This window comes from Hipposideros armiger, unplaced genomic scaffold, assembly GCF_001890085.2.
Source record: "Hipposideros armiger isolate ML-2016 unplaced genomic scaffold, ASM189008v1 scaffold_0, whole genome shotgun sequence".
Taxonomy (NCBI): Eukaryota; Metazoa; Chordata; class Mammalia; order Chiroptera; family Hipposideridae; genus Hipposideros; species Hipposideros armiger.
In genome coordinates this window covers 11,373,789-11,388,914 of record NW_017731350.1, presented here as the reverse complement: position 1 = coordinate 11,388,914, position 15,126 = coordinate 11,373,789, and the positions used below count along the sequence as shown (strand labels likewise).

The 15,126-nt window shown below is 40.5% G+C and overlaps 1 protein-coding gene across 1 annotated transcript in view; it reads right to left on the bottom strand.

The window, feature by feature from the left end:
* NBAS (NBAS subunit of NRZ tethering complex) overlaps positions 1 to 14,588 on the bottom strand; it is a 302,133-nt gene extending 287,545 nt beyond the window's left edge. Inside the window, exons 1-6 of the mRNA XM_019656632.1 lie at positions 14,418 to 14,588; positions 12,316 to 12,370; positions 10,777 to 10,813; positions 9,953 to 10,030; positions 9,558 to 9,605; positions 8,066 to 8,109 (exon numbers count right to left, since the gene is read on the bottom strand). Of these exons, the coding sequence (XP_019512177.1) occupies positions 8,066 to 8,109; positions 9,558 to 9,605; positions 9,953 to 10,030; positions 10,777 to 10,813; positions 12,316 to 12,370; positions 14,418 to 14,534 (379 nt within the window). The 5' untranslated portion in view covers positions 14,535 to 14,588. The remainder of the gene's footprint in view (positions 1 to 8,065; positions 8,110 to 9,557; positions 9,606 to 9,952; positions 10,031 to 10,776; positions 10,814 to 12,315; positions 12,371 to 14,417) is intronic.
* Between the last annotated feature and the right edge of the window lie 538 nt (positions 14,589 to 15,126).

The window sequence follows — 15,126 nt, the reverse complement described above, 5'->3', positions numbered from 1 at the left end:
TATGGCACGGGGCAAGCACTATGGGCAGTCTATCTGAAGTGTACCTGGCATATAAGACGACCCCCCACTTGGAGGCATATTTTTCAGGGCCAAAAAATCGTCTTATACGCCGGCAAATACGGTAATAAGACCAATTACTGCATTAAATATAAATGTTCTGAACACTCCAATTAAATGACAGATATTGTCAGACTGGAAAAAAAAAGCAAGCCTCAATTATATGCTTTCTATAAGAGATGCACATTAAACACAAATACCCAGATTATATGCAAAAGGAGAGAAAAAGATATGTCATGCAAATGCTAATCATAATACAGCTAGAGTGACCATATTAGTATTAGAAAAAAATGAACTCCAGGACAATAGTGTCACTGGAGATTAAAAGGGACATTTCATCACAGCAAAGGAGTCCATTTCACCAATAAGGCAAAATATGTGTATATACCTAAAAACTAGAGCTCCTAAATACATAAAACTGATAAAACTAAAGGGTAAAGTGAACAAATGCACAATTATAATTGGAAATTTCAACCCATCTCTCTTTGTAACTGACAGAAAAAAAAAGAAAGAAAATCAGTAAAGATATAAAATCCTGAACAGCTCTAACACCCAACTCAATATAGCTGACATTTATAAAAATATACCCAATAACTGCACCATACCCAAAAATCAAATTCTTTTAGAATTTGGTTCATGAAGACAGACGATATGTTGGGCATAAATCCACACTCAATAAATTTAAAAGGTTAAAATCATTTTGTATATTTGATTTGCATATTTGCATATTGCATATCAGAATTAATATAAATGACAAAAAATACTTATATTAGAACAGGCTTAAATGCTAATATAAAAGATTTAAAATCAATAATGTAAATTTTTATCTTTCATCTACAAAAATAAGAGCAAATTAAACCTAGTAGGCAGAAGCAAAAAGATAAAAGCAAAATCAAATAAAACAAAAAAGAAATCAAAGGGCCGGCTGAGTGGCGCGATGGTTAAGAACTGGCTTGGGATGCCAAGAGGGCCCTGGTTCGGATCCCCCATATGAGGGCCAGTGACACTGCCCTCTACAGCTAAGATGCTAAACAACAGCTCAACCTGGAGCTGGGCTGCCATGAGTCACCGGCGACAGCATAGGCTGCAGTCCCTGTGACAGTGGGTTGCCATGGGCTACCGTGTGTAGCCAGCAGCCAGCGTGAGCAGCCCTTCAGAAGCCGGCGACTGATCTGCCTCGCCCGAGAAGAGTGCAATGATGGTACCACCTTGGGCCAGTGAAGCAACGTCCTCCACAACTAGACTGAAGAACAAAACGACAGCAACTTGTCTGCTCCCCTTCCCCCAATTCCCCAGCGCTGTTCCCATCCCCCAATTCCCCAATAAAAATCTTAAAAAAAAAAAAAATCAAAACCTAAAGTTTTCTTATTCGAGAATAAATTGATAAAACTCTCGCCTGACTGATGAAGAGGAAAAAAAGAACACAAATTACCAATAGCAAGAACAAAAAGAGGGGACATCAGTACAGACATGATAAACAACAGTAAGATAATAAGGCAACATTCTAAACAACTTTAAGCCAATATATCTACAATTTAGAGGAAAATTCCATGAAAAACTGAAACAAGAGGAAACTGAAATTTTAAAAAGTTTTATATCGGGCTGGCCAAGTGGCGCATTGTTTAAGAGTTGGCTTGGGACGCCAGCTCTGAGCAGCAGGGCCCTGGTTCAGATCCCACATGAGGGCCAGTGATGCTGCACTCTCTACAGCTAAGATGGTGAACAATAGCTCGACCTGGAGCTGGGCTGCCATGACTCATCGGCGATGGCGTAAGCTGCAGCAGGGCTGCGTGAGCTACCATGAGTGGCTGGCAGACAGCGTAAGCGGCTGTGACCCGCCATGATCAGCCGTCCAATGGCTGGTGATCAATCTGCCTCACCCAGGAAGAGCGCAATGACAATTCCCAACATGGGCCCATGAAGCGACGTCCTCCAACAACTAGACTGAAGAACAAAAAGGACAGCAACTTGTCTGTTCCCCTTCCCCAATTCCCCAATGCTGTTCCCCTCCCCCAACTCCCTAATAAAATCTTAAAAAAAAAAAAGTTTTATATCTATTCTAAAATTTCAATTAGGAATTAAAAACGTACAAAGATCAAACATATGGTGATGAAAGGAGAACTGACTCTGGGTGGTGAACACACAATGTGATATACAGATGCTGCATTACAGAATTGTACACCCGAAACCTATGTAACTTTACTAACCATTGTCACCCCAATAAACTTTAATATATAAAAAACATACAAAGAAAACTTCAAGTTTCACTGCTGACGTCTATCAAATATCTAAGAAATAAATAATTCCAATTCTACACAAACTTTTGCTGAAACTAAAAAGGAAAGAACATCGCCACCTCATATTTTGAGACCAGCACTACTCCAGAAGACATTAAAAAAAAAAATCTACAAACTAATGTCCCCATGAACACAGATGCAATCATCTGCTGCCTATGTTACGATTATCTGCACAAAGGCCTGATGGTGGTTCTTCCCACCTTGCTTGAAGAATCAGGTACCACGCTGAGTTGCTTATTGCTCAAAGATCAACTTTACAGGCACTTGCTGGATGATTTGGGTAGTTGGGAGACCAATATCCTAATGCTTAGGATGTGACTTGGTTAAAAAAAAAAAAAGAAAAAGAAAAAGAAGATACTTTGTTCTTAAACTTCAACCTAAAAGATTTCACAACCTATCTTTAAGGAAGAATACAAACTAATAAAGCATATTATTTTCAAAGAACATATCTATAGTAAAAACAAATCATAAAACGTTAATACTACCTATCTCTAGATGGTATGCTTATTTTTATTTTCCACTTCTGCTCATTTTTAGTTTCTAAAGTTTTTAGGGGGTTTTTTTGAGGATGTGCATTATTTTTTCCAACAAGAAAAAAAATTTTCTCCAAATAATATAAAAAGGGGAAAATAGTTATTACATAATTTGAGGCTCCTGAATCACAGTTCTAGAGTGAAATGTTTCATTTCTAAATCTCAGTGCTTCAAACAGTCTATGCTTCCCAACCATTTGAATGTCCTGACACACACAGAAAGCCATGTTTGCATGGCACCTAACGGTACATTGATGAGGCTGATGGAAACCAGGTATAGTCTGAACCACGTACAGTCTGAGCTCGGGCTGTCACAGGGCTCCCGGATCAATGAGGGCTGAAAGGATCTCAGCACACCTCCGATTGGCAAGCTGTGGCTTAGCATTAGGAAGCTCTGGTTTATGGGATCTCAAAATCAGAAATATGAGGAAAATCTCTTTATTAACATAGTACAGCTCTAAAAAACTAATTCCATGTTCTAGTTTTAGGTCTCACTTCAAGCTAGAAAAATTCAATTACTCTTTATGGCCTGGCAAACACAGCAAAAACAAGTTGCAATCCACATTTAAAACATTCTCAGATGGTGTTTATTTTATAAAACAATAATTGAAAAATATCAAAGTGGAACCAAGTAGCTCCTATTTCAGTTTGCAGATTCTGCAATGTGTGGTTTCCAAAATGCATTAACAACAAGTTGGCTGCGTCTCTCCAGGCATACACATGAAACATCATTTGGCATATGAGAGTCACTCCCATAAAGACGAGTCAGATAATAAGCAAATGATCATTACCTCACATTACGTGAAATGGAAAGACGCCATTAATGTGACATTAAGGTCATAAATCCACACATTCAGAAGCCAACGAAATAAAACATTAGCTCTCAAAACACTGCTATCTCATCCATGCTGCACACTAACTGTACAGACGAAAAAATCTAACGGACTGTAACTGGTGTGAAATACAGGCCAGTTAAGCTCACCATGTTCATGTTAACGTGCAGACTTCCCAGTTCACTTACTGGCTAAGAGCAGGGGGCTAGCGCCAGTGCTCAGATGGGCCCTGTGTGTCTGAATCTGGACACTCCCAGCGTGCTTCTCAGAGGCTCACAGCAGACTCCCCAGGCCCTCAGCCAGCAGAGGGCAGGACAGGGGAAAAGGCAAGTGAATACCTTCAAATCACTCTCCCGGGGAATTTTTGATCCGTGTACATTATTTAAGCCAGGTCTGGTCTTCTTCTATAAGTGCTGGTGAAGAAACTATAGGAAGTAAATTCAGAAAATGCTCGCGTCCCAAGCTTCAGAACCTCTCCAACACTACTCCCCTTCCTATTCTCAAAAGGATACTAAGCAAACAAGACTTGTTACCTGCCCTTACTGTTCCACTCATGGTATGTGCACATATTTTTGTACATTAGGAATAAAAATGTAAATAACAATTATCCATAAATGTGCGTATAATGTAAACAAATTATATATAATACATATACACACTCATGAACTTCTAAAATTAACTCACAGTATATAGGCAAATAGACTTAATTCATACGTTCACTCAGAAAAATCATTTTAACAGTTCTCAAGTGCCAATACCCACTTGATAGGATCAAACATTGTGTGCCCACTATGTGTCAGACACTGTGCTATGCACTAGGGATAAAGAAAAGTTAAGACTGGAGCCCTGCCTTCAAAGAATTGACAATCTAATTATAAATCAGGCAAGGAAATCAATAATTAAAAAAGGAAAGTAGACGAGGCCAAACGTGTGATAAAGGTACTCATAAGACCTAGAGCAACACTAAGATGTTCAAACGGTGCGGAAGATGGCAGGGAGGAAAGGTTTCCCAAAATGCTGATGCTTAGACTAAAATATGCAGGACTAATGAATTAAATATAAAGGCAGGAGCTTGTAGGTGAAAGGAACTATCGCTACTGAGGCACGGAAAGCATAATGGGTTTGGCAGACCGCAGGCTGCTTTGTGCTAGAACACAGACACGTAGCAACGGGGTCTCACAGGGCAGACAGACAGACTGTGAAAGGGCTTGCGACCTGAACCAGAAAATCTAAACCGTACTGTACATTCAGCGGTGAACAACTGAAAGATTTTAGGGAGAATACTACAACTAGTAGTAGTACTAACAGCTTAATGTCTCCTAAGTACTTAGAAAGTGTCAGACTTTATGCTAAGAGCTCTGCATCATTAGCTCACATAACTTTTCCACACCCCTATACAATTATGCCCATATCATAGTTAACTGAAACCCAGAGAGATCAAGTAACTTGCCCAAGGTCACATATCTAGGAGGGGAGCGAGACTGAAAAATAACCTGACAGAAATCTCTTTAAAGAATGTTCAGGGGCCGGCCGAGTGGCACGATGGTTAAGAACTGGCTTGGGACACCAGAGGGCCCCGGTTCGGATCCCACATGTGAGGGCCAGTGACACTGCCCTCTACAGCTAATATGCTGAACAACAGCTCAACCTGGAGCTGGGCTGCCATGAGTCGCCGGCGACGGCGTGGGCTGCAGTCCCTATGGCAGTGGATTGCCATGGGCTACCGTGTGTGGCCAGCAGCCAGCGTGAGCGGCCAGCAGCCGCAGTGAGCGGTCGTCCAGATGCCGGCGACTTATCTGCCTCGTCCAGGAAGAGCGCAATGATGGTGCCAACTTGGGCCAGTGAAGCAACGTCCTCTACAACTAGACTGAAGAACAAAAGGACAGTTCAGTTTGGGCCAGCCGAGTGGCACGTTGGTTAAGAGTTGGCTTGGGACGCCAGCTCTGAGCAGCAGGGCTCAAGTTCGGATCCCACATGAGGGCCGGTGACACTGCGCCCTCTATAGCTAAGATGGTGAACAACAGCTCGACCTGGAGCCAGGCCGCCATGAGTCACCGGCGACGGTGAAAGCTGCAGTGGGGCTGGCTGGCAGTGGGAGTGAGCTTTCGTGAGCTGCCATGAGCCGCCGTGAGCGGCCGTCCAGTGGCCGGCGAGCAATTGCCTCACCCGGGAAGAGCGCAATGATAATACCAACATGGGTCAGTGAAGCGACATCCTCCACAACTAGACTGAAGAACAAAAGGACAGCAACTTGTCTGTTCCCTTCCCGGATTCCCCAACGCTGTTCCCCTCCCCCAATTCCCCAATAAAATCTTTAAAAAGAAAAAGAATGTTCAGTTTGGCAAGCAGCACAAACTGTGGACTGTGAACGGCATACAAAAGAAAACCTTGGGCCGGCTGAGTGGCTCAGTTGGTTAAAAGCTCGCTCAAGAGTGTGAGCTCTGAGCAACAGGGTTGCCGGTTCGATTCCTGGCCTGAGCTGAGCTGCTGCTGAGCTGCCAAAAGGTGGCAGGATGGCTCAGCTTAAAAAAAAAAAAGAAAGAAAAAAGAAAACCTTGTCAGGCGACCGTCACAAGAAAGCAAGTAAAAAGTGTTAAAAGCCTGAACTAGGGCTGTGAGGGCTGAGGTGCAGAAGGGGCAAGAGCCGTTTAACCAGATTCCCAAGACGTGGTGAAGCGAAAGACGATGCTTCTCCACGTGTCACTCAGTACAACTGCAATGAACTAGGGCTCTCTTCTCCGAGGGCCTGTAAACCTTAAATCTAGGTAGCCGACCTCTTATTCCTCACTGTATACATGCACAGTGCCTAGGACAGTGCCTGGCACGTAGTGGCAATTTAATAAATCTTTGATGAAGGGAAGAGAGAAAAGGAAAAAGAAGAAAAAATGTCTAGATATCTGACTTGGTACAGGTAATGGTACCAGTGACCTTCCAGGGAACAGAACAGAAGGAACAAATTATAAAAAGGGGAGATAAGTTTATATAAATATGTAAGAAGTTTTACATTTGCTTTTAAGTCACAATATACACTATGTGTAAAGATAAAGCCATAAGAACTCTATTACTACCTTATCCACCAGTATATGTGGAATTGATTAGGAATAATGGTTCTGACGCAGTAATAGAATGAGTATCACCATACACATCGGAACGCAAAACATTTTTAAACCTTTGATTTTTAATCTTCTCAATACATGTGAATGGCTGAGAATGAGAAAAATTAGAAGGAAACTGGCCCCGGGCCACTAATGCTGCATTTGACAAGGAGCTGAAGACCAGCATTTCCAAGGGGAGTTTTGGGAATCTGCTGTATTTCCACCATTTTGTAGATTTCAAAACTAGCTGTGCCTCCCTTTCTCGATGCCCCCTTTCACTGTTACATAGTTACTTTATCCTAATGCTCTTTAAGATAAAATATGTATATTGCGTTCTTCCAATTAAATGAAAAAAAGCATATAAAGCACTAAATACAGTGCCTGGCACTCAGTAAGGACACTATAAATTCTGTCACCATCACAACACCCAGGATTATCATTATTATGATTCCGACAACGACAACACTGTTAAGCTAACACAAGGTCAGGCAGGCTGCAGGAGGTCCTGTCAATAAAACACAGGTAATACGTGCATTTGCTTAATTGCATCCTCTTACTGTTTCTTCCTATAAGCTTCCTGCTACCTTTTCACACACCGCTTCTTCAGATCAAAACACTCCTCCTATCTTCTACCTTCTATTCATTTTTAAGGTTGCTTTCCAAAAGTCACTTTTTCTCAACAACTGCATCTCACACTCCTGGTTAAAAACCCTCACCCTACCCGCATCTGTATTTTTCCCTCATCAGATTTGTCAAAGTTTATAACTATGTATTGGGGTGTCTATATGAGGTAAGGGAACCAGGCCTTTTGACTCACAATCACACACCCCTAGTACCCAGGAACACGATTCATATACATAAAGGACACTCGGTAAATTTTTGGTGACTATATCAAAAATGATCAAATCCCACACTTTTTTTTTTTTTTTAACTTGTTTGTATCTGACCAACTCCTGACTTATGCCTAAATATTTATTTCTGCAGTGCATTCAAAATAAAAGACTACAGACACCTACATACTTTATCACATAACTGGCTTACAGTTTTTTAAAAGTTTCAATTTCAAATTTCTCCAAAATGCACATCTTAAAGCAAAATACTTAAGGCAGTAAATCAGTTAAGGTTTTTAAAATTATTTTAATAATCATAATAATCCTTGTTAAATATTTAATATCTATTCTAACTTAAGAAATATTGTAAGCTATTGCAGGTTTGAAATTATCATTTTTTAAATATTTTAGAAACTCTTACCTTGACATTTCCCAATAATAGATGTAAAATCATCTTTTGCAGACCTGCAAAATACGTACAAACTTAAGACAATAGTTTGACCCTCACGACACTACTGTGTAGTATTATAAACACCACAGATAACAGAGACCGGACTACTTCTCCAAGCAACACTACATCATTCCTTCTCCTACAGAGATGGGCTTGTGTCTCAAATAAGACCCTTTTGTTAGTGACAACATTTTCTTCCAACATCTCCTTTTCATCAAAAATGGAGCTATCCCAGGATTAAAGTGATACAAGTATACATGAGTTTAAACACGGTCTTTGAATACAATAGAGATGCGTGGCCCCATCGCCAAAGGTTTGGATTCAGTACATCTGAGATGGAACCCAGCAAAAATATTTTTTAAACCTCTACAGATTAATCCTGGTTAAGAATAACTGGTCATTATCATATTACAAAATTTAATCACTTAGAAAAAAAGTCTTATTTTAATAAATCTAATAACTTTAATAGGTGACCATATTTTTATCGGTGATATACTTCAAACCTGTGATCTTGAAATATATATCAAAGTATAAAATGTGTTCAAAATTGAAAATTGGTGAACCTTCTAGAAAATAACTTAGTAACAATTATCAAAACCTTTAATTTCCATAGTATTTGATCCAATAATTCTACTTCTATAAAGTTATCCCTGGTAAATAATTACAGATGCATATAAGTATCAAGCAAATTAATGCAGCCTAATTTATGCAAGAGGAAAATACACCCAGTATAAGGAGATTAGGTTTTGCTACATGCACTTAAGAAAATATTATGCAATTATATGTGACATGGAAAAACTGTCACAATACATTAATTTTCAAAAATAATGAAGAAAAAAGGTATCAGAATGTACAGTATTATCCTAGTAAATATGTATGTAATACATATACATACACACAGAAGTTTCAAAAAACATACACCAAAAGGTTAACAGTAGACAAGTCTGCACAGTAGAATCATAGGTAATTTATAGTTCTACTTAACTGTATTTTCTAATATTTGTAAAAATGACTAAGCATTACTTTTAAAACAAATTTTAAACTCTTTAGTATTTTTAGCCATTTATTAAAATATTGTTATATTATGACAAAAGCCAATTATAAACATGGAAATAAATTTCCTCAAGAAATTGAACTATTCAGGCTCCAGGTGGAATGGAGCAGAAGGAACATGGTCTTCGAAGTGAAACTAATCTGGTCTCAGCTCTATTTGGGTAATTTTAGCAAAATATTCCACATGGGATAAGAAAGCAGTTTCACAAGCAGAAGTGGAAAGACGAACATGCCACTCTGAGAAAGTCTCCCTCATTCTTTGATTGACAAAATTGGTGTTTGACACCTCACAAAATTATGTGTTAATAGTAAAATCCCTTTAAATATGCCCCCTTGAAAAATCTTAGTCCCTATCAATCACGCAAAATGTTTCTCAAAGAAAAACTTTAATATGAATATTAACAGTTACCTGATCTCCACACACTGATCTTGAACAGCAGCCAAAAGTTTTCCATTGCTTTCATACAGGATAAAGAAAAAATAAAATTCTATGTGAACATTTGTAGCAGTCTTGCATACCGATGGAATTATTTTAAGTTAAAATCATTTTTAAATTTTTTCACATGCTTTAATTATCCATCCTTACAATTAGCTGTGTCTATAGGTACAAAGGCATAAAAATGACTCGATACAGCTTGAATTAACACATTTAAACAATACTAATCATATGTGTGTCAAAGGGAATTTTTATATAATAAAAAATTCAAAACTGTAAGCCATAAGGATCCCAAAACTAACGTCCATAATAAAACTTAAATGCTAATCCAGGTAGTGGTACATTATATGAATTTCACACATCCTTACCTTGCGAGTACCATATGCCAGTTTATCTGTTTATTGACCAAGCGAACCAGTCCATCAGGGAGCAAAAAAGGTGCCGGCCTGAAACCACAACACATGAGCTGGCTCAAAATCTAATCAACACACACACCCCACCCCACCACCCCAAAAACATTGGCGCTAGTCCTAGAGAAGAGCCAAAGGTCTCTTTTCTAGAACTATATTATCTCTGGAGCTTTTAAGATTAGCTGTTCTCAAGGAAAAAGCAATCTATGATAAATAATTCTATAAAATATATCTAAATGATTCCTACATACGTATCTAAAAGCTGAATTATATCCTTTGTCAGAATAATAATTTCTTTGTTGTTTTTAAGGCTCAAAATCAGCACTATGCCTGAAAACACACTTAACACTCAAAAGATAAATCAAGAACTGAAACGTAAAGAAGCTTCTCTGACACACAGCGACTAAATCCAACCACGAAACATACAACAATAAGAACAAAGAGTTTTTTAAAACATATGCAAGCTATGGAACCATCATGTGGGCATTCAAGATAAGGCTGAGAACGCTCATCAGAGAAGACCAAAGTTGTCATGAGATGTTCTTAATAATGACTAAGAGAACAAAAATTACCCTAAGTCTACTAAGATGTCCTGTGAGGGTATGCCAAGTGTTTGAAACGTCTGTTATAAACTGGGTTCACATGTGTCTACTTTATAAACTGGGCTCAGCTGAATGTCAGCATCTATATCACAATTCAACTCTGAAAACTTAAGTCATAAATAGAATAATGTTGTTTGTCTTTGATGTTCATGCTGTTTCTCTGAAGAACTTACGACTCACCTGTACCACATGTACTGGCGTAAAAATAATAAACGATCTGTAATAAAAAGAAATAGCAAAGTCAAATGTGAATCAGCAGTTCTTTAGAAATCATTTTAAATTAGATTTATTGATGATAAACCTACAATATACTACAGGCTGAGTCATCACAAAACAAAACATGGAGAATACAACTCTTAAAATAAGAGAATAAAATCTAATACCCACTATAACTTTTACAAGATCATATACTTGTTTACATTAAGTTCCAAGTTTGTATGTTGAAAATGTTGAAGTATTTCCTAACAGTACAAAAAGTAACAGTGATTTGAGATGCTAAATGTCACTGAAGAGGCTTTAAGAAAACCAGAGTCGAAATCATAATCATCCTTTAAAACCAAGTATTTTTATAAAAATTAAAACAACACATTACACTTTATAGCAAAGATTTAAATGATAATATCTAAAAATGAGGAAGTCCACAGAAAACAAAATCTCTCATTATTTACAAGTAATGTTTTATATGATCCCGTTTAAAATATATGCGTTGTGTGAACGTGTGTACCCAGTTAGGTATACATCACTGGAGAAAGGTCTGAAGGAGAACAGATTATCTCTGGGTGACAAAATAAGGAATAATTTATGGTTATCCATTATCTCTAAATTTTCTACAATAAATTTTATTACTTGTGTACACTTTCTAAATTTTCAAAATTTCAAAGATTTGTAATAATGAAAATTGAATATGCTTCCTGTATCAGAAGATAAAATTATTTTATCAGAAGATAAAATTATAGTTAATTCCAAGTACTCAACTCCTTTGAACCTGAATCTTCTCTTTAGAAGCTGCTCAAATTTACCAGCATGATAAGGACTGGCTCTGGAGCCCAAAACACATGCAAACTCCAAGTGAACGACCTTGGACAAGTTTCCTCACCTAAACACATCAACTCATAACAGCACCTGCCTTGCTGGTCTGGTAAAGGTTTACATCAATTAATATACGTAAAGCCCTCACAGCACCACCTGTGCTCAATACTGCCTCAGATCCTGGGAGCTCAAATGTAAAGTCTGTCAGGAGTTAAATGAATGCCCTGGTTAACTAAATATGCAATTTGAATAACTGACCAGCTGTACTTGAAACATCATGGAAGCCACTTAAAACAGCCTATCGCTGTCTTTTTACCTTCAATGTCCATACTAGGAGACTCATGCTGGTTCAATTTTCTTCACTTCTTCTAGAATACATCCATAATGGTTCAACTCGGGCCATACTTTAGCTCTAAGTTGCATTAAAAATGCATGTGTGTACCTACACATACATATATATGTGTATACATACATATCATGTATCATGTAAGTAAAATATATACATATATAAAATCAAAATTGGGTAACATGTACTCTCTTCACTTTTATCAGGCTCCATATAAGAAGTCTGAAGAACACATTTTAACATCCCTAAACTTTCTAAACAGCACAGTTATGAATGAAGTGGGGGGAAAAAATTATCTTCTAACTGTATTATTATATGCAGAAAACTAAATAAGCTATGCTTACCACTAATTGCTTTTGTGATGATAAAGGATGCACCATGTTTTCGGTTGCCTCTAGGCTGCAATTGGAAAAAAAAAAGTTACATTTGAGAATTTTCTAGTAACCCTTATACAATATGTCAAGTTACTTTTCTTTGCTAATATTTGCTGCCCTGGGTACAAGTTACCAGTATTTAAAAACTACTTATAGATAGAAACAAAACAAATAGAAACAAGACTAGAAACAATGGGAGAAAACATGAGCATAGCCGAGTTGCAGAGAACAAGGATTGAGGCTGGAAACTGTTTCAAATCAAAACACCTGTCCGAAGACAAGAGGAGTCAAGTGCAAAGACCACACTGGTCGCCAGTTCAGTTGGGGGGGAGGGGGGGGACGGGACGGTGTTCAGAGGCCTAAAACAAGTTTTGGTTCAGAAAAAGGGGTCATATAGATTAATAAACTCAAGCCTTGAGGCAAATTTATTGAATGTTGTACAACCACAGAGATAATGCTACTCACACAGATACACAACTGCTACATTAAATAGTTCTTTAAATATAGAGTAACCACTGTGTAGGCTAAATAATACTAGGCATGACAAGTACTGAGGTAAGATGTACTAATGTGCTGTTAAGAAAGGAACCGTGGACAGACAGTAAATGCAGACAGATGTGGCTTAAAAGCACAGAAGTTATTTCACTCGACAAACATGAGTTGATCATCCAGACCAAAAAAAAAAATGATGAATCAGGTGAAGCTGCCCTCCAAGAGCCTGTAGTCTTGACAGCTGAAGTCAATAGAACCAAAGCAAAAGTGCTAAGAGGTTTCAATGTAACTTGATACTATGCTTATTTTTTAAATCAATTCATGATGTTAAGCATTCTGAAACATTGTAATTAACCATTGAGTGCTAAAGAGTAGAAACTTATCCTTATCCAACCCATAGCAGCAGCAACTGCTTCCTGGCTGCATAACCTACAAAATATTCACACTGTTCAAGACAAACAGAAACTAAATAAACACTTTAAAAAACAGTAATATATACAGATCTCTGCCAGCCTACAAAATGCATTATTCAAGACATGCAGAAACTGCAGTGGGAAGGAAGTTAAAGAAAAACCACAAACTTGATAGGAAAATGAGCAAGAGAATGCAGTAGTTCCCTCAGTAAAGAAACTTGAAAAAGATACTGCAGGAGCGAATTTATCATGGCCTGGACGCCACGATCTTTAACAGCAGGCCTTTTCCATCTTGCTGCATCCTCGGAGTCTAAAACAGTGGCTGGCACGTGTCAGGCACTCAATACCTGCTGGATAGAGGTGGGTTCCTGGTTCCCACTCTTCACCCAGGGCCTGGGAGGCACTGAACAACGGATACCCCAAGGTGCAATTTCAGGCTACCAAGCCCTACAACCCCTTGTTTCGCAGAGACCCCAGCCCGGTCAGGTAGCCCCCGCTCTTCACTCCTAAAGCCTTTTGCTCACCCACCGTTATCACAGCGCATGTTACGCTAGGCGATTGGACATGTTTGCTGGGTTGTCTCCCCTCCTGACTGCAGGCACCCCAAAAGTTATTCAGCCCTGCATGCCCAGCGCCTGCAGAGTGTCTGGGACCCGGACGCGCACGTCCACTTATTAAATGCTTGTTTACTGAAACACACAGGAGCCGGAGCGTCTCGGCTCCAAGTAGGAGCAAAGGTTTGACGCCGCGCTCCGCGGCCGCCCGCCAGCTGGTGAGACCTTGGGGCCCGGGAGACTGCCCCCGCCGGTAAGCAGCAGCCCTGCGCCGCCCGTGCCGGCCTGGGGGAGGGACCCCCGGCAGCCCAGACAGTGGGGCCGTGGCGTCCGACGCCCTAGCTCCCTCCCGGGGCCCGCGGGGACCCGGCCCGGAGCCCCAAGTCCCGCCCCGCGACAGCCGAACTCCGATCCCAGCAGGAGGCTCAGACGCCCCTCCCAGGGGACCCGGACCCCGACGGCCCGCGGCGCCGTTGCCAGGACAACCGCGCACGCCGCGCAGCCCGGCTCCCCGCCCACCCGGCTCCACTGCCCTACGTGGCTCGGGCTACGTGGCTCTGCCCGGGCAGCGTCCGCGCCACGCTGGCCGCAGCCGTGCAGGGGCCTGGCTCACCTGTACTTCCGTCTCCGGCGGCCACTCGGTGTTGACCAACAAGTCATAGAGAATCGTCTCCTCGTCGCCCTCCGCTGTGCCTGGAACCGCAGGCGGCGCCGACTCGGAGGCCGCCATGCTCGCCAGGGATCCGGCCGCGGAGCGGGAGCAACTACGGCGTCCCGCGAAGGACACGCTGCCCCGCCTGCGGCCGCTTCTAAATCACAGGGAAGGGGGTGGGGTTCACGAGGAAGGGGGTGGGGCTCACGGGAAGCGGGAAGGAAATGCTAGGTTAACCCTTCTGTGAGTAGAGACGAACTGCGGCTATTGCTTGTCTAGGTAACTGGGTCCTGTCCTGGTGCACTCCTTGCTGATTCATCTGCGTGAGCTCTCCTCGCCAGTCAACTTCTACAAAACGAAAATGGTACAAAGTTGCCTCCCTGCGATGCTAGCATTCATTTATGTATTCGTTGCCTAACCCAGAGAAAGAGTGCAAACAGTGTTTTTTAAGTAAACACCAAAAAGTTATGCCACAAAACAGATTAAGCCAATGAAAGATATCAGAGGAATTATGCTACGGGAGCGCAGAAAAGGCTCTGAAAGCCAGGGGGTCTGCAGGGGCTTCCTAGAGGAAGAGGAACTTGTCCTGGGCCTTTTAACAATCGGTAATTTGAATCAAATAAAGAGGATTTGGGGAGAGCATTTCAAGTAGAGGAACATTGGGTTAGCA